Below are 18,416 nucleotides of genomic sequence, written 5' to 3'. Positions count from 1 at the left end.
ATGCCCAATCATGACCATGATCATGATCAAACAAAGATACGAAGGGAAGCGGTGATTGAAGAACAGGATTTTGAAAGGTATGGATTTAGATGGGTAAAACCAAAGCAGGGCAGAATTAATCTTTCGAGCCCTCGTTCTCAATAAGCTCAAGGACAACCAGGTTCCGCGCGTAGTGAGGATGCTGCATGCAAATCTTGACCGTGCGGCCTTGGTTAGCCAACGGAGCTCCATTCGAGATGCCACTGGAGAGATTGACGGTGTCGCCAGAGCTGGTTGGTATACTGTTCACTCCCGAGCCAGGGAGGCGGCTACCATCATCAAGGCAGACAACATTGTGGCCGGGAATGACCTGGCGTAACCGACCATTCATGGCGTTGCGGACCTCGACAAAGTCGTCGTTGAAGAGAATCAGGAACTTGCCGTAAAGACAAGCCGAGTGAGCGCGACCGACAAATTCTAGGACCACACTGCGAGAGACGTCGCCGTGCTGATTGACGTAAACCGCACACTCGGTGTAGGTAACCAGAAACTCCGTGTCGCTGAGACGGAACATACCCAGCGGTCGAAGACCACTAATCCGGCGGCCAATCTCACTGAGGTGAGCCTGGGCTTCCTGGGCGTCGGTGCGGAACTCAGGGACAGACCAAGTCTGTTTTTTATCGAGCGTTAGAATCTCGATGCCTTTCTGGGTCGATATAGCAAGGGACGAATGGAACAGGTTAATGCCGTAACTCTCGGCGGGGATGTAGAACTCGTCATATTCACGGAAAAACTCAGTGTTCGATCGGCGAGAACTGAAAAATCGACTTCGACTTGAGGCAGATTTCTGCAGAACAGGTTCCAGAATCTATTTCACTTTAGTCAGGTTCATCAATGATTCTACTCAAACAAACCTTGAACGTCGACGACAGGCCATCACGCTTCTTGTACATAACAAGCGTACGGTCCTTCATGTGTCCTGCGGCAAAGAAGCCCACTTCTCGATTTCCAGAGAGCTTCTGCGGTGCTCGCCGGGTGGAGTCGTTGGCGGCGCCAGTCGGCACGCCGCTAGCAGGGCAGACAACGTCGAGATGATAGGCAATCAGGGACTTGTCGGCAATCAAGAGGAAAAGGTTGAACTCTTCAAAGACCGCGATCTGCGTTACTCGGGCCATAGCAATTGACTGTAACGTCAGTAGGTTTCAGCAAGAGATATACATTGGGCTTACCCTCGACCAGCCCCTGGGATCATTGTACTCCGAGATATACACCCCGTAATCAGTCCCAATAGCACACATTTTACGCCCAGGAGGTTGCTCGAAAACGGTAGCGCAATGAACCGCCGCCCGGCAAATCGGGTTCGGTCGAGCCGAAGCGGGGTACTGCTTTTCAACGTCTTTAACTGCGCGGTGGAGAGGTGTGCCCTTAATGATTGCAGTGTGAGTTGGAGGAGAACTGTCGTTGCTGGCAAAGGCAGTATCCGCCAGGACACGAAGACGGAATGGCTCTGCATTCTGAGCATATAGTGAAGCGGCATGCTTGGTCTTCGCCTCAATGATCCTATCACACCAGTCCTTTCGATTTTGCGCCGAAGGAGCGTATAAAATGTACGTTTCATTCATGCCAAGGTGCTTGACTTTGAAAGGATACAGAACTTTGTCGTCTTTCGAGCTCTCAAGAACCGTCGTAGGAACTAGAGCCTTGTCCGCATTGGAGTGTGCAACAACACCAGGTTGGGGGGTCTGGCCCGCGGCAACCACTCCTCTGACCGCTGACTTCACAACGGGATCTTCTTGGGTGCTTTCAAGTACCAAAAGATCCATCGGAATAGGCATTTTCGATACATCATAGACCTCATATTTGATCGGCTTTGCTGGATCTCTAGTAACAGATAGCTTAGCCAGCACGAGGAAATGATCAAAGAGGATGGCATGCGTATCAACCAAGAACCGTGTTCGGGAGCCTGGGCGCTGCAAGTCTCCGCGGAAAATAACCTCTCTACCCAGAAAGTCCAGGTTGAGTTCCACGCGCTTTCTCATGTCTGGCCGGAGTTGCAGTTTAGAGGCCAGCTCCCTCAAGTCGACCTTTTTGCTCATTTCGCCGACCTTATTGTCGCACTCCAAGGCGACGACCTTGATTTCTTCAATGGCCTGGGCCAGATTGGTCTTTTCCTCCGAATCCTTTGGCATATTGCGGTGAACTGTCGACAAGAGCAGAGTATACCGCTGAATACGAGTGATAGGGGCTTTCAGGTATGTGTCCCAGCTAAGACGATTAGACATCTTGTGATCTCGGGCTGCGCTGAGAAACTGCCGGAAAAGAACATTTCTCTCCGCCTCTTTGCGAATAAGATAGTTAGCGTAAGGGAAGGTCTCCGCATAACTGGTATACACGGCCTTTGCCTTGCGGATCCATTCTCGAAAGATGTCACTGAACCCGACGATGAAGGGGCCTTGTTCTTTCTGTCGATACTTCAACTGTGCCAGGAGGTATTCCTCATTGACTCTTTTAACCGCGTCTACCTTTCCGAAGACGTCATTGAGGAACTTGCTTGCGCGTTTCGGCGGGATGATGGAGGGTTCAGAATTTGCCAGTCGATCGCGATAGAGCTCTCGCAAAACATCAAGCTGGCTGATGAAAGAATCTTCGGTAGTGACAATCTCGTGCAGATTGTTCTGCCGGTCGATCTCTTTCTTAGGGTGCTTTTCCAATACTTCTTTTGAAACTTTGTAGAATGTCACCCAATCCTCCGCCTTCTTCTGCGGCTCCATGTCCTGCGCCCTAAGATTCACCTTCCTTAGCGTCCGCATGCAGTGATGCGAGTAGCAGCGTCCAACAACTTCGGCATCCGTCTCTTGCTCATGTAACACAGGCGAGTAGCAGCCGGTGCCCGTAATCTGAAACAGTACACCAGAAATCTGTCCATTGCCGAACTTGACCCATTCCTCGTCCTTAATGAGAGCTCCTTGGTCAAACATGTTCTCCACGACTCGCGCCGCAAGGGTCTCAGCATCGGCAATATTCATCGTCGGAACTTTGTGAGTAAACAAGGCGACGATAGCATCGACTACGGCGTGGGTTTTCAGGTCATTCTCCTCTTCAGATAGATCCCGGATCCAGGTTAGAACAGCGCTGAGCGCCCATGGTTCAGCGCAACGTCGGAAATCCTCGGATGACAGTTTCGACGGATGGAACTTCTTGCGGCGACCGGCGGGGATTACAGGTAGATCGAGGGGAATTGCAGCGGCCCCAGCATCCATAGGTGAATCAAGCTTCAGGGCTCCCTGCCGCAGCAGCATCTCCTGTTGCTGCTTGTATTTTAACTTATCTGCATCGGTCTTGGATCTGATAGGAGGGTCAGCACGAGGCGCAATGGGATGACTCGTCAAAGATGTAGACCGCGAGAATTGGGTAGGGCTGGGTGCGGCCGTTGCGTACACATCTGGAGAAGGAGCCGGAACATATGGGGATGAATAGTCCGGCTCCAATTGTCGGTATGTGCCGGCTGGCAGCAGGTGCGGTAGTAGTTTCGCGTTATCCGCAGGCTCCTCCGGAGGTGGAGGAAGTGGTCGCATTCCAGGATGGAAGAACAGATCCCCAGGTTCTTCAAAAGAACCTTCACTTCCTGAGTGGTGCGATTGCCTGCGATGCGGTAAGGAGCCATCGGTTTCCTCACCATAATCAAAACTCATCCGGCGGTTATATGCGCTGGGCTCCGATAGACCGCCTGTGCCTCCGGCGTCAACTCGTGCGGTTGAAGGCAGCTGAGGGAACGGATGAAACGCGTAATCGTCTTCAATGGGGGGATAGTCATATTCATCGGAGTACTCCGCCCGATCCTCGCGTGAAGCATTGGAGCTGTGCCGGGAGCCCGAAGTCGCAACCTGATGATGGCCAGAATAGTCGGCTTCATTGCCGTACGGGGGTGCGCCTAGAGCAGTATCATCGTACGGAGAATGTCCTAGCGAATTATTTCCACTATGGGTGGGATACCAATCTGCACGGGTGGCTTGGATCGGCGATGCAGCCGTAACTGACGGGCGTTTTGCAAGCGAACTGGTCGTCGAGGCATTCGTTTCCCGACGCTCCCGCTCCTGCAACCGCTCGGCCTGGGCCCGCTCCTCCTCATCGGCCATCCGCAGCATTGCCAGCCCCGCCTCGGCTTCAGCTTCGCTCTCATCGCTGTAGGCATCGTAGTTCACATACTGCCAGGTGCCTGTGGCCATACTTCCGTTTGTATGTGTGTGTCTCTCATCAGGGGAAAGATGGGCGATAACCGAATCTGAAGACGGCTGGCGCGAGTCCGGTAAGTTCAGCCGGTCAACAGAATCCTGGGAATGCCCGTCAATATGGAGTGGCCTATCAATCTGGTAAGAGGCCCATTGTTTGTCTGGGATAGCGGCGTCGACTTCTCGGACCAAGTCATCATAACCAGGGGTATGGTCAGCGGGCTGTGCTGTGCCGTTCATATGCCCATATTCAGTCTCCACTGGGGGCCCGGGAAGCGGCCGCGCCTGGGGATGTCGCGTCAGTGTGTCCGTTCTTTGGGGCGACAGCGGCGACTGGGGCTGGTGTACCGGCGGCGTCGGAAGGGATCGCGCTGGTATGCGCACCTCACCATATGACTTGTCGTAAGTATCGCCCGAAGAAAGGTGCGCTGGAGGCTCAGGCGGCTCCTCGTCTACGGACGGCGTCCGGCTAGGATCGGAAAGGCGAGACGGATGGGAGATGTGCGATGGAATCGGAACTCCGCCGTACGGCCGCGAGTTGAACGATGTCATGCTGGACAGAGATCCGCTGCCGGACGCGTAGGCTGTGCCCGGCGTGGTGGGAGAGGCAAGACTATAGGTCGAAGCGGTGGATGAGTGTTGTGAAAATCCATACTGAGCTCCAGGTGATGTGCTGGGATATGCCACTGAGGGTCGCCCGCCGTAGGGATGGTCAGGGCCACGGGGTGGAGGCGGCGGAGGTAAGGAAGAGTGCGGCGATCCATACGGGTTGGGAGAGAGCGGCGTTTGAGCGAAAAGCATGCTCGACTGGCGCTGGATTGTGGGAGACCCAAGATTTCCAAGACTGGCCGCTTGGTAAGCGGCCGGGTTGTACGGCTGATGAGTGGGCGATATATTGTTGTTACCGTTGCCGTACGAATTCGATGAGGTATACGACAACGGGCTGTACCCGGTATGCTGTTGTGACGTCGTCGGGGGCGCGGCATACTGCTGGGGATTGTACGAGGGCTGTGTAGGCGACATCGGTCCTAGTGAGCCGTACTGGTATTGATAGCTCGACTGGGACTGGGCGCGGGCCCGCGGCGAAGCTGCCGAGGGAAGATGGGCATATCTGGGATCGGCGTAGTTATCGCGCTGGCCAAACGACCCTGAATACTCGCCCACGCTCGCACGATTCGGATAGCGGTGGCTCTCCGCAACTCTCGACTGGCTGGATTGGGGAGCGAAGAGACTGGAGTCGTCCCCCGCACTGTAGCTGGGCATACGTCGAAGCGGCGGGTCGGTCGACGGAGGGGTGTAGGCATCATAGTGCGGCTGGTTTCCCGACTGGCCGTAAGGCGGGTTGCCATTGTGATAGTTCGCCATGGTGGGAAGCGAACATCGAGATGGAGGGTGAGGTTCGGGAGAGAGAGGGCGCGGTGAGTGCGACCGTCAATTCTGGGGGATCCGGTCGGGAACAGGCTGGCTCATGTCTTAACAATAGGGCGGCAGATAAACGGATTGGCAGAAACCCCGACAGAGCGAGGGACAAGAAGAAGATAAAGAAAAGAATACGATCGATCAAAAATAAACACCGGAACAAGGACAGGACAAGGCGCCAGAAAAGAAAAGTGCCTGGAGTGGGCGATGAGTGAGAGGAGATGAAGTGGAGTTGGTGCTGGCCACAGTGGGAGTTCCCAGAAGGGACCGATTCAGCCTCATTGCACGTGGTCTCGCCCAACGAACAGCCACGCTCTGAATTGCCCACAATCTGTTTCATATCAGGTCAAGCGACGATCTTAACATACGACCCGTGATGCTTATACGACACCCAGCAATGTATACTCGTTACCAAACTGACGGGCAGCTGCGAAACTCATTGTCGCTGATGCCATCCAACATTGCGGTAGCCGATATGCGGCAGTGCTGAGTAGTGCTGACTGCTTAACCTCAGCTGATATTTTAGCTTACTGAATCTCAACCTGAAACACTAAAGGCATCGAACTAGAGGTACGAACTAGAGGTACGAACTAGGGGAATCGTTGTGTTCATACGGGTAATAGAATGGTGTGAGAGCCGGCTACCAATCCGTGGTTCACTTCGATGGAGAATGCCTGCATAAATGGTAAGCAACGATCATAAAGGTCATAAATGTCATAACCCATGTGCCTGCTATGTATGCCCATATTGTGCACAGGCTGTTAGGTTTCGCTTCCAACTGCCAGCTTCTAGCCTCAACCTATATAAACTATATATAGCTGACACTGACAACAGTCACTTCGGCCCCTGAGTCCAAAACATGCATAGAATCAAACTCGAGATATTTCAGATAATTCTTGGTCTAGCACGAATTTCGAGGACGTTGCAGTGACATCATCCATCAACATTCACAGCTCAGACACCTAGACCGACGATGATCGCTCGAACTCTTACTGGTCAGTATCTCAAGTATACAGATCAGTCATGGCCAAACGCACACTCGAATCCTTCTACAAGACCGTCACGCCCCCGAAGAGCAAGAAGCTCAAGGCGGACGAGGAGCTGCCGCTCTCCTACAGCCACCACTCCAGCTATCCTCATCCCATCGCGTCTCTACCCCCATCGCTCGCCAGCGCTCTTGCTAGTCTGAGCGGAGCAGAGTCGAAGAGAATCGCCAACCAGCCCCATCTGGACCTGCTCTACTTCCACCCGCTGATTCCTGCTCCTACGGCACGGGACCTGTTTCAGTTCCTGCGTCGCGAGCTCCCTTTTTACAGGGTCCAGTATTCTATCAAACGCGGGGGCCAGACCACGCAAATCAACACCCCACGGTTCACGACGGTGTTTGGGATCGATGCAACGGCGGCGTTTGTTCCAGCCTCAGCGACGGAGTCCGAATCAAAATTGGGGCCAGATGTGCTGGTCCCAGTGGACGTGAAAACTCGCAGACCCATCCCTGACAACAAGTATCAGTATACACCGCGCCCGATCCCCAAATGCCTCGATCAATTGCGTCAAGCGGTTGAAGCGGCGGTTGGTGATGGCTCAAGCTACAACTTCTGCCTAGTGAACTACTACGCTACCGGCGACGACAGCATCTCTTACCACTCGGACGACGAGCGGTTCCTAGGCCCAAACCCGTCTATTGCATCCATCTCTCTGGGGGCCCAGCGGGATTTTCTGATGCGGCATAAGCCGAGCCAGGCGCCCGGGGTGAGTAACCAGCCGTTGAAGTTCTCGCTTGCGTCGGGTGATATGGTGGTAATGCGCGGCGAGACACAGTCGAACTGGCTGCATAGTATCCCGAAACGAAAAGGAGGGGAGTCGCAGAAGGGCAGAATCAATATCACCTTTCGTAAGGCGGTTGTGCCTGGGGGAACCAACAATTATTATAACTATAATGTTGGGAATGGCACTGTTTATCGGTGGGATGAGCAGGAGGGGAAGATGCGTGCGCAGTCTGGTACAAAGACCGAGGAAGTCGGGTCATGAGTCTATATAAGCTGTTTTTGACTTGATACTGGTATAACTGCGCCGTGAACCTATATAGCCACTTGGAGAGATTTTATCTCTTGAAAAATAGAGCCGTAGCTATAGTCTACGTGCACTAGGGTCGTTCCAAATGACGTCACTCGAAACTGTTACCTGCATTATCGACCTACATAAACATTTCGGGGGAATTTTAGGATATCCAATTTATTAACCGCTGTTCCAACTACTTCTCCTCGGCAGAATGTACAGCATTAACCCGACGCCAACTGCAGTCTCCACAAACTAGATTGTAAATGCGGGGATAGCGCTCTACTGACGAAACCTCAGGCCCTAGACGCTTGACTATTCCGGACAATCACCGGCGGTTCTGCCGATCATTCGAGGCCTCAGCCTGCAACCTGCATGACGGATAAAACGCCATTCATGTTCACAGCGCGCCAAGATCCCGCAGGAGAAGGCTGAAGCTCAAGCTCCGGTTGAATGTGGTATGATGGGGTTGAGAAGGATGGCGGTTTTCTGGGGGGGGCAGGAAAGACATAAATAGAGGCATATCTGCTGAGCCCTCAGCTCAGTCTTGTGAATGAGTTCGAATGACCAGATCCCATTTCTGCCCAATTGAGCTAGACCCTGAATAAAGCAAAATGAGACTTTTCCCCCTAGCCGCTCTATCTCTCTCCATCCCGGGCATCCTTGCCCTCCCCCATTTGGGTCCCAAACGTCCCAACCGTCCCAACAAGATAGTCGATGACCCGAAAGTGGGCTACCTAGCCGTCTACTGGACAACCGAAGACGAGAGCGTTTACTTTGCTCTCAGCTCGAACGATGACCCGCTAGGGTTTGAGGCAATCAATGGCGGGAATCCAATTGTCTCTCCCACTCTGGGGACTAAAGCGATCAGAGACACAACGATAATTCGCGGCGAGAGAGAAGACGAGGGGAAGTACTATATCATCGGGACAGATCTGGATATCGATACCGTATGTAGCTCCATCTCCTCTAATCTTTGAAGGTCGTCACAAGAGGGTAGCCGAGTAGGTACTGACCGACGTGTGCAGACTAACTGGGGCGCCGCGTCAAGCAATGGCTCACGGGCAATCTTCGTCTGGGAGAGTACCGATTTAATAAACTGGACTGATGAGCGGCTTGTGACGGTGGAAGACGAGAGAGCAGGAATGGCGTGGGCGCCAGACGCGATCTGGGACGAGGAGCAGGGGCAGTATTTCGTGCACTGGGCAGCGCAGCTGGTGCGTTCCAAACCCCCATCTGGTTATTGACTAAGTCAAGTCTGACAGGACGTAGTTTGCTGAAGACGACCCCAACCACACGGGCGACCCAGCCCTCCCCAGCAGCCTGCGGTACGCATATACAAGCGATTTCCGCACCTTCACCGAGCCCCAGACATATATCAACCTGGGCAACGAGACGGCCATCGATCTCTCCTTCTTGAAGGTCGATGACAGCACATTGGTACGGTACTATGTCGACGGCGCCACCACCTCACCCATCCAGGACATCAGCACGGACGGTCTCTTCGGCGAGTGGACACCCCTTGACGGCACAATCGAGGATAGCCTGAGCTTCGAGGCGCCGTATCCGTTCTGGGATAATGTTGAGGAGGGCAAGGCATACCTCCTTTGTGACCGCGTGGGCAGTAACCCGGGTGTCTTTGCCTGGGAGTCGAGTGACGTGACATCTGGCAACTGGGCCAAGGATGAAGAGCATGACTTGACGTTTATGCGCCATCTGTCGATTTTGGCGGTTACCCAGGAGCAGTATAATGCGTTATCGGCGCTGTAGGCCTGTCGCATAGCCATAAAGGATCGGCTTCGGGCTCCAAGGATACACTATGGCCATCAACCTCACCAATCTCCATGTTCTTTATAGTACATCTAGATGGCCAGCCACAAGCCGGAAACGTTTGAGGCGAAATATCTTATTACCGTCATCATAAAGATCCTTCCTTGTAGCTGTCTATAGACTAAACTCCAACCTATTTCCCGCGAAATCCCTTGCAAAAAACCGACTTGGATACTCGACCCCTTTGGTCCCTGAGTTCTCACCCGGCTTATCTACATTCAACGGCGCTGCATCCCCTCCACGCACATGGTGGTCCCATATCCGTTGCTGTAGTTCCTGCAGTTTCTCTAACGATTCAAGCTTGAAGCACGGATGCCTATCAGAGGTCTTGGACTCGTTGATGCCAGGTGCAATGTGGATCTGCTGACCAGACGCTCCGAGATTGAACCTGTTAATGCGAAGCTGTTAGCATACTGACTGGGCTTGATGAGAGATTGAATCCAGGACTGTGGTACCATAAGATGGTGCCCTTCTGTAAATGTGGGACTGGTGCGGAGGTGAGGCCGAGGGTTCCCCCGTAGAAGGCCTCGGCGTGCTCGAGGGAGTCTGCAGGGACGAGGAGGTTAATATGTGCGAGACCAGTGATCATGCTGGTCGTTTTGTGGTGTGATACTGGAATGGCTGAGGGAGCCTGGAGGAAGCTTGAGAGGGGTTTATTTATTCCCCGCATTTCACCATTTCACCATCTTCGTCGGCGATGTCGGAAACAGTTTCCCGCACTGCCAGCTCAGGTACACCTTTGCAACTCATAGTATTAGACCATCCGCACTACATCCACTGGACTCAATTTCCGAGAATATGACCCATTGAACGAAACTGTTAAAAGAGCGTCGCGTGCCGGGTCTCCCGATCTCTCACGTGGCCCGGCCTATGCACCAGCTTGTTGAGCAACACCGCTGGAGTCTGTGGAAGTGACACCAATGACACCGTGGGAATAGATTGGTGGAAAATGGCGAAAGAGGTGCGTTTGCCAGAGTAGGGCGCCCATATTGCACAATCTTCTAGAGAGATCTAAACGCGCAACTACCGCAGCCATCCGGTCCATCCGGTCCCTCCGGGACATTTCCTTCCTTCACTTGGCTGAACCTCAATCATCAATATCGTTTTGCTAACGTCTCCAGAATTTGGCCGCGTAGTCAACTCGACTCGCGAGATGTCTCCCAGTCAAAAGACCGTCTAAAACGGACCCGACAATGTCTCGCGAGAATGGAAAATATACCGCGCTGTGTTAAAGCCAGGAGGGAGACGTGGACATCGTTGTCACCGCCATCATGCCAGTGTTATCCATTGCCAGGAAGTCTTCAAAGCCGGTTTTCGTGTCTCGATCGACGGGTCTGGCTCATCGAGTCATGCTTTAAAGTGCTTCCTTCCGAGGTATTCGTCTAGGACAAAAGGGCGGCAACGAGGAAGAAATCGCCCCGGTTTATTTAGGGAGGCAAGCACATATAAAAATTCCTTCCGGGCCAATACTAACACGATCAGACAGCTGTTAAGTGGGCATAGCCTTAGTGAAGAGCCACAAGTGATAAGATGCCATGACTACGACAATTTTGCACACCAGTTCGTGGAAAAAGACGTCGGGTCATCAAGAAAAGATTCATACTTGCTACCATTGGCGCAGGGGATAGCATCAATCGCGCCGAAACTCATTATACCCTACCAAGAGTGCAAAGAAAATTTTCCTAGCAGAGAGCCGATCTGTACCATATTGGGCCATAGGGCTCCGAGCAGTCTCACAGCAAATCCGATCATCAAGATATCAACTACATGAGCTTCATTATCAGATGGTCGCATGGCCAAGCCTTGCATACGGGCTATAAACCCGGAACGGGCGATGCCACTATTGATACTCAAGCCTCTGAAAGCAGTTGAGCTTGCGCCAAATGACAGAAGTTCGCCAGGAAAAAGCTCGTACAGAATCACTCTCCGAGATTCGAATAGAAATTATGCATAAGATGACGAGTGAATACGGAGCGACTTCAGATTGCGCGTGAAAATCACGGCAACGTTATTTCGGCAAAGCGAAGAATCCTTGGAAACCAGTTGGACATGCCGAACACCCGGGCGCTCGGTCCGCAAGGTCGGGAACCATGTACCCACAACACCACTGCTCCAATATCAAAGAAATGTGCAGTGGTAGTTTGTGCACCGGATTCGGGCGTTGGAACCCCTGCCTTACGCCCATGACTGCGGAATTCTCCCGCTCTTGTGATAAGAAGAGGCTGTTTGTGGCTCCGATGGTGTTATCCATGGGCCACTGACCCACCAGCAAACTCCTCTAAGAATTTGGGACCCGCTACAGCTGAAGATTTTATATGAAGGGCGATGGCGCTTATCTGTGCTGAAGTTTTGCGTCTGCAGCAGGGAGTCAAGATTCAGGATGGTGTCGGCCGAGAAGACCGGGGACGACAGCTCCGCTGATTTTGATGCCGAGTCGGGCCACCTCCCGAGCCATGGAGAAGACGAAATCGAGCTGGAGCGCATCAACACCTATCGACTCCAACAGCAGGAGACAGTCGGGTCGAGCCGAAGTCGGATTCCTCGAGAGCAATGGCTGCCTCTCGGCGCTGGCAAACCTTATCCCCCGGACCTACCTAATGTCGAGGCATATATCGTTGAGTTTGAGGGGCCGGACGACCTGATGCACCCTCAAAATTGGCCAATGACAAGGCGGTAGGTATCCTGTTACCTATTCAACCGGCTTGGTGCTGATGAAAGCAGTGTGGCCCTAGGTTGCATCTTAACGTTTGCCGCGCTAGTTGCCGCCTATGGCAGCTCGGTCTTTGCTACTGCTACTCCGGGCACTATGAGTGAGTTTGGTTACGGACGAGAAGTTGCTGCGCTCGGGACGACGCTGTATGTGCTTGGCTTTGCTGCTGGACCGACGATATGGGCGCCCATGTCTGAGCTCATCGGCCGACGGGTGCCGTTGCTGGTAGGGATGCTCGGGTTCGATATCTTCATTATCGCCACGGCTACCGCAAAGGATACGCAAACGGTCATGCTCACACGGTTCTTCTCTGGACTGTTCGCTGCCAGTCTTATTGCTTTAGTACCAGCTAGCCTGTCGGATCTCTTCAACAGTCACCACCGCGGCATTGCTATCGCGGTATATACCATGTCCGTGTTCCTAGGGCCGTACACGGCACCATTCATTGGAGGATACACAGCAGAAAGCTATCTCGGCTGGAGGTGGACACTGTATGTTCCTGCGATAGTAGGCTTCTTCGCTTTAGGATTACTTGTCATCTTCGCGCAAGAAACATACGCCCCCACCATCCTGGTGCAGAAAGCAGCCATCCTTCGCCGCCAGACCCGCAACTGGGGCATTCACGCTCGCCAGGAAGAACTCGAAATCGACATCCGTGAACTTCTTACCAAGAACTTTACGCGGCCGTTCAGGATCCTCTTCACCGAACCCATTGCCTTCCTCATGACCCTGTACATGTCTTTCCTCTATGGGCTGACCTACGCCATGCTGCAAGCATTCCCGCTCGTCTTTCAAGGCGTACATGGGATGTCGCTCGGTGTTAGCGGACTACCGTTTATTGGACTCATCATCGGCGAGATCCTGGGTGCAGCGTTTGTGCTCTCTTTCTACAAGTCGTATACGCGGAAGTTGATCGCGAATAATAATGTTCCCGTCCCGGAATGGCGGCTACCGCCGTGTATTGCTGGTGGTATTGCGTTTGCAGGAGGACTCTTCTGGTATAGTCAACCTTTGTGCTTCTTACAACAGTTACTAAGAATGAGAACAGGTTCGGCTGGACCGGCTTCAGCATATCTATCCACTGGATGGCCCCGACCGCATCTGGAGTCTTCGTCGGCTTTGGTCTGACGTCCATCTTTATGCAAGGATTTAACTATATCCTGGACTCTTATTTAAACTTGTACGCTCTTCCCTTTATCCACCCCGTTTTGTCTTTCCACCTAATCAATCCGGTCACTGGTTAGTGCCGCCTCCGCATTCGCCGCAAACACAATGATGCGCTCAATGGTTGGTGGCGTCTTCCCGCTCTTCACGCGGCAGATGTTCAATAACATGGGTATCCAGTGGGCAGGGACCCTTCTTGGTTGTATTGCCGTGGTTATGATTCCAATTCCGGTCCTGTTTTTGATTTATGGCCCGCGACTGAGGATGATGAGTAGATTGGCGCCGTATGCAGAAAAGCAAGCTTGACATCGAATCAAGGCCAGAGATCGAATGCTGCGGAGACGGATATATAGATTAATGAAACGGGCAAAATTCTGAAGTATATTATATAGAGATGGTGTTTAGATCTAGCCATCAGTCAATCGGTCAAATACGGCCCACCTCCCTGACTTGTGCATGATTTTGGCCTTTCTCCGCGCAGTGCTGGAGAGTTTCATCCTCATATACAATGGCAACGTTCCCATATATGTAACTTTCAGCACCATGTCCACAACCTCTGATGACTCCTGCGACCGACTACCTCAACCCTCAACCATTCTTGCGGGATCTGAATGGGGCGTCAAATATTAGGACTGAATCTCAACCAACTTTACCTTTCGTTCAGCTGGGTACGAGTATTGAGTCTTCGACGCTCTGAGGAAGTCAGCTTCGCACCGAGGTGCTTTCCGCGCATACCTTCAATTGATGCGTGCAATTCATGTAGCATGAAGATGGAAAGGAAAGGTTTTTTGGATTATATATCATAACCAATATTGGAGATTGGGAACAACAGGAAAGGTGTCATTCGTAAACCTTAACCTGAACGAGCTGGATGCTAGCCTTTGCGCAAATAGGGTTTCTCATATACTCAGGTTATGTGCCCTATACAGGGACCCAGAATAGCCAGTTGTGAATACGCCAGGGCTGAACTCCTGTGTCGGTCTGAATTGCAAGGTATTCTTTGCATAAGAAAATATGCAGATATGGAGCCGAAGTTACGATTGTAAGAATTGTTCTACTGTTGTTCAACGAACCTATGAGCACAAGTACCACAAGTACTGATAACATTGCCCTTGTCTATATTATGCTAGAGATTACCAAGACGCCGCCCATACCAAGCCATATCTATCGCTTTGCAAAATTACAGAAATGAACAGAATACACCGGTATGGCAGTACAAACGATACTCTTTGGGGTAACTCTCCGATATCATACCGGCACCACGGGTCCAACATCAGGGTATTCCGTCATTGAGAGTTCCAGATTATGCTGGAGCCGAGCCCTGATCGCAACACTGATCTGTTTTTTTCACCTCATTTATACCGTTTCATTGTGCGCCCGAGCCTGAGTCTGGGACAGCATAACACCCTCGCCTTGATTATGCACCTGCGCCTCCAGTTGCGCTTGCTCTTGCTCAGCTGGAGGCGTGCCCGCAGGGGTTCCCAAAGGCTGACCCTGCGCCACAAAGAACCCACTCTGACTCGGCGTCCCACGTCCACTATAGCTCGGAATCGGGCCGTACCGGTGATGCAAGCCCGGCAGATTTGCTCTCATGCTCATGCCCATATTAGAGCCCGCCCCCGTCAGCGCAACCCCATCCGCACCTAATACCCGCTCTGTCTCTTCGTCGCGTAGCTGTCGCCGGCGCCGCTCCCAGACCGCCCAGAGGATGATCCCCATCAGGATTAGACCGAGCGGTACTCCGACGCCGAGGGCGATAGCGAGGGGAGTCGTCATTCGGGCTGGAGTTCGGGAGTCTGAGTGGGAGTCGGTATCTGAAGAGTCTTTGGCGTTGTCGTCTGCATGCGGCTCTGATGTGGACGATAGCCCGGCGATGTCTGGTATCGCCGTTCCAGCGGGTATAGGGAATGGATTACCAAACTCGCAGGAGGCTTCGCCATTATCATTTTCTTCATCGTCATTATCACTGTCGCCGCTTTGTGTGTTTACAGAGCCACAGCAATACTGCGGTTCATCTTCGAAGCTAATCTTCACAATTGCTATTCCGGTGTCGCGATTATAGTCGGCTGGACAATGGGAACGCAGTTAGCAACTGGTCTTTCTCTCAACAGTGAGATTATAGATGCACAAGGCAACATACAACAAGGCGCATAGCACCCCTCCCCCCATTCCCTGTCCGAACAGCTCCCTCGAAACAAACCCATCCCTCGATTGCCCTGTTGATAGCAGAGGCCATTGGACAAGCAGATATCGTCCTCATGGCAGCAGTTTACACTGTAGCCTGTAACGCAGGGTACATGGTCTGAGGCCTCAGAGCCGTCGAGTTTGTAGCATGTGCTTGTTGTATTTGTTGATGGTGATGTTCTGCCACTATCGCTAGTGGTGGCATGGTTTTCAGCGAGAGCAAAACCAAGCGCGAAGAACGCCGCTGTGAGGAACGATGTGAACCTCATTGTATTTGGACATTTAGTGGAGCAGGATGGTGGTCTCTATAACGCTCGCCCTGGTAAGTGATCAGGAACGCATTTATATCCCTCAGGCATAAGCAGCTGAAACCTGAGTATCCATCGGGAGCGGCCAACCCGGCCGGCCACTTGGCAGCCTCAAGCTTATTCTGCTGGGCGAATCACACCACCTTGTTATATTGAAAGATTCGTGCCGCGTTGGCTAGGGCTGACAGTGGCCTAGGGTAGTGGTTCGCTGGTTTTGACGATCCCCACGTCCGCAAACCATCCAGCTCCACTGGCTATCTCTGTCAATGCGTAAGGTGTGGCTTGGAAGCTTTAGGCTTTAAGGCCAACTGCATGGAGCCAATGCGAAGCCATTTGAGTAACATGAAAGCCGAGAACTGTTTATAGTATGTCTCGGAACTCGATGTCTCTCAGATTGGTTTCTTTTGCATACTATCCTAAAGGCAAGCCAAGCCTACTCGTTTATTCTCCGACGTTACTCTGCCTTACCAGTGCTACTCTTCGCTCACGAATCAGCAACCCAGACTGATACCGTTGCAGCGGTAGTATAGACCATGAAACCAAATCCCAACACCATCATGGCTATATCCCCGCGTTGCGCCCATGGAGACTCAGCCACTCCCTTCCAATGCAGATACGCCGGGTAGATGTACACCAGAGGTACACACGCAAACGATCCAATCAGTGAGACAAATTTGTCCAGATCACCAGCGCCCAGAGCCGCAATAACGCCGCACGCCAAAACGGCCACTGTCCGGAAACTATTCTTTTTCCATTTGATGCCTGGATCGCGCTTACCGGACGCTGACCCGAAAAGATTCCCTTCTATGATGCGGACAGGCGGGAAGAGTTGGATTGGAGTCCCCACTAGGATGGCGATGGAATACAGGAACTGGACTGTGTTGACCAGTCGGCTGTTCTGGGGAAGATTGCTGATGATCTCTGTCTTGGTGTCGGCGCCAAACGTGGCGTACGAGAGAGCTCCGACTCCCGTAAAAAGGACGGTGATGATAAACATGACTGTGTAGAGCAGATTATCAAAGCACTGCGGTTTCTTCATGGACGACTGGATAGGCAGAATCAGACCAATACCCTCAAAGGTGAAAATGCACGATCCGATAGTCAAGGTGAAAGAGTCAGAATTAAACAAGTCTACACGCGGCGCCAGCCCTCGGCTCGCTAAACTGGCAATGTCGTAGCAGTAGATGTACCCGAGCCCGAACAGGATAAACGCGTCAGCAAGGAGCGCGATCGGGCCCAGTTTGGAGATGTTCCGGATCATGGTCAAAGGAATGAGCACAACCAGCTGGAGCACGATCAACCGGAGCGTCGACAGCGAGTGGACTGTCTCGGGCATGATAGCCACGAAGAACGCCCTCAAATTCTCGGCCGTGAAGATAATGCAGGCACAAACAAACCCAATCTGAGAGATGGCTACTGAGCTCAAGATCAATGACCGGAGTTTGGATCCGGCAATCTGCTCGCCAAGATCGCCATACCCTCCGCCATACCGTCTCCGGCACTCGAGAAGCAGGTGAAAGCACAGAGTCGAGATCAAAGCGACCGTCACCAGAGCGACCGACGAGAACAGGATCCCTCCATTGCGGAAAGCTTTTGGCAGGAATATGATCCCAGTCCCAATGAACGCCTTGAGCAGGGTGAAGAACGTCTTCACATTCGAGGCATCACCAGGCCGGTACGAACGCGACCGTCTGTGCCTCTGTGTCCCAAGTAACGGCCTTCGCTCCGCTTCTTGCTGCGTCTCCTCTTCTCCTTGTTCGGTTTCTTCCTCGGATTCCTCCAGATCCTCGCCTGCAAAATTGCCGTAGAGGTCGAGGTATTCGAGGAACGAGCGGTGAAGAGCCGGATGATCCTGGCCCTGCTGACGGATAAAGTTCCGGCGAAAGCTGCCCGGTTCGAGCGGCGCTACTGCCTCCTCAAAGAGATCGCTTCCACGAGGCGCCGCAGAAAACGTCGCCGCTCGCTTGTCCATCCTAGCTCTTTTTGTTTTGGCATCGAGACGGTAGAGATCGCGGTGCATATCGCCCCCCTGGAGAAGGAGCGACGACTGGGGCTCCGAGACATCGGTAGCATTCGATGCAGTGCCATCGCCGTTATCAGGGAGGATAGCCTCCTCGTGGAGAGCAGCGGTGTATTGGGGATCGAGGTGCTGGGAGAGGATCGCCTCGTCCCGTTGGGAGCCGTGGTGGGAGCCGTGGTGGGAGGAGCTTAACGACGGTTCTGGCATGTTGTTGAGTCACGTCGTGCTATTGAGGTAGGCAGTAAAGGATAGAGGACAAAGTGATAGCCACTGAGGGCTGAGGGCACTGGCAGAAGGGCATGAGGACGAGCGAGAGTGGGAGTGTTGGACTCCTTGACTGGCATCTTGCCAGGACTGCCAGAGCGCAGTTCCACGGTTCTCAGCATTGCATCAACGGCTCCACTAGCAGTCACATGACCGGGCAGCTGCCACCATATACTGAGCAAGGTCTAGACAATGAGACAAGCTGGAAGTTTTCTGATTATAACTGGTCTTTAATAAACTACACGGACGCC

The 18,416-nt window shown here is 52.8% G+C and overlaps 7 protein-coding genes across 7 annotated transcripts, besides 1 other annotated feature; 3 read left to right on the top strand and 4 right to left on the bottom strand.

Moving 5' to 3' along the window:
* Nucleotides 1-18,416: part of a sequence feature (contig 1.132 1714..254738(1)) that runs on past both edges of the window.
* ANIA_07783 (putative Rho guanyl nucleotide exchange factor) lies at nucleotides 116-5,573 on the bottom strand (the record flags this gene model as incomplete). Its single annotated transcript, XM_675960.1, has 3 exons — nucleotides 116-847; nucleotides 894-1,163; nucleotides 1,209-5,573. 3 exons carry the CDS (start codon nucleotides 5,571-5,573, stop codon nucleotides 116-118), a joined length of 5,367 nt encoding a protein of 1,788 aa, XP_681052.1.
* ANIA_07782 (alpha-ketoglutarate-dependent dioxygenase AlkB family protein) lies at nucleotides 6,651-7,658 on the top strand (the record flags this gene model as incomplete). Its single annotated transcript, XM_675959.1, has 1 exon — nucleotides 6,651-7,658. One exon carries the CDS (start codon nucleotides 6,651-6,653, stop codon nucleotides 7,656-7,658), a length of 1,008 nt encoding a protein of 335 aa, XP_681051.1.
* ANIA_07781 (glycoside hydrolase family 43 protein) lies at nucleotides 8,300-9,455 on the top strand (the record flags this gene model as incomplete). The annotated part of the gene is made up of 3 exons (XM_675958.1): nucleotides 8,300-8,635; nucleotides 8,714-8,902; nucleotides 8,958-9,455. The coding sequence occupies 3 exons, from the start codon at nucleotides 8,300-8,302 to the stop codon at nucleotides 9,453-9,455; spliced, it is 1,023 nt and encodes a 340-aa protein (XP_681050.1).
* Nucleotides 9,630-10,104, bottom strand: ANIA_07780 (putative glyoxalase family protein; the record flags this gene model as incomplete). Its single annotated transcript, XM_675957.1, has 2 exons — nucleotides 9,630-9,903; nucleotides 9,971-10,104. 2 exons carry the CDS (start codon nucleotides 10,102-10,104, stop codon nucleotides 9,630-9,632), a joined length of 408 nt encoding a protein of 135 aa, XP_681049.1.
* On the top strand, nucleotides 11,896-13,353 carry ANIA_07779 (uncharacterized protein; the record flags this gene model as incomplete). The annotated part of the gene is made up of 2 exons (XM_675956.1): nucleotides 11,896-12,188; nucleotides 12,237-13,353. The coding sequence occupies 2 exons, from the start codon at nucleotides 11,896-11,898 to the stop codon at nucleotides 13,351-13,353; spliced, it is 1,410 nt and encodes a 469-aa protein (XP_681048.1).
* Nucleotides 14,746-15,842, bottom strand: ANIA_07778 (uncharacterized protein; the record flags this gene model as incomplete). Its single annotated transcript, XM_675955.1, has 2 exons — nucleotides 14,746-15,455; nucleotides 15,590-15,842. 2 exons carry the CDS (start codon nucleotides 15,840-15,842, stop codon nucleotides 14,746-14,748), a joined length of 963 nt encoding a protein of 320 aa, XP_681047.1.
* ANIA_07777 (putative amino acid transporter) lies at nucleotides 16,366-18,108 on the bottom strand (the record flags this gene model as incomplete). The annotated part of the gene is made up of 1 exon (XM_675954.1): nucleotides 16,366-18,108. The coding sequence occupies one exon, from the start codon at nucleotides 18,106-18,108 to the stop codon at nucleotides 16,366-16,368; it is 1,743 nt and encodes a 580-aa protein (XP_681046.1).

The sequence above is a fragment of the Aspergillus nidulans genome, chromosome IV, assembly GCF_000011425.1.
Source record: "Aspergillus nidulans FGSC A4 chromosome IV".
Lineage (NCBI taxonomy): Eukaryota > Fungi > Ascomycota > Eurotiomycetes > Eurotiales > Aspergillaceae > Aspergillus > Aspergillus nidulans.
This window is presented reverse-complemented; position numbering and strand designations above follow the sequence as displayed.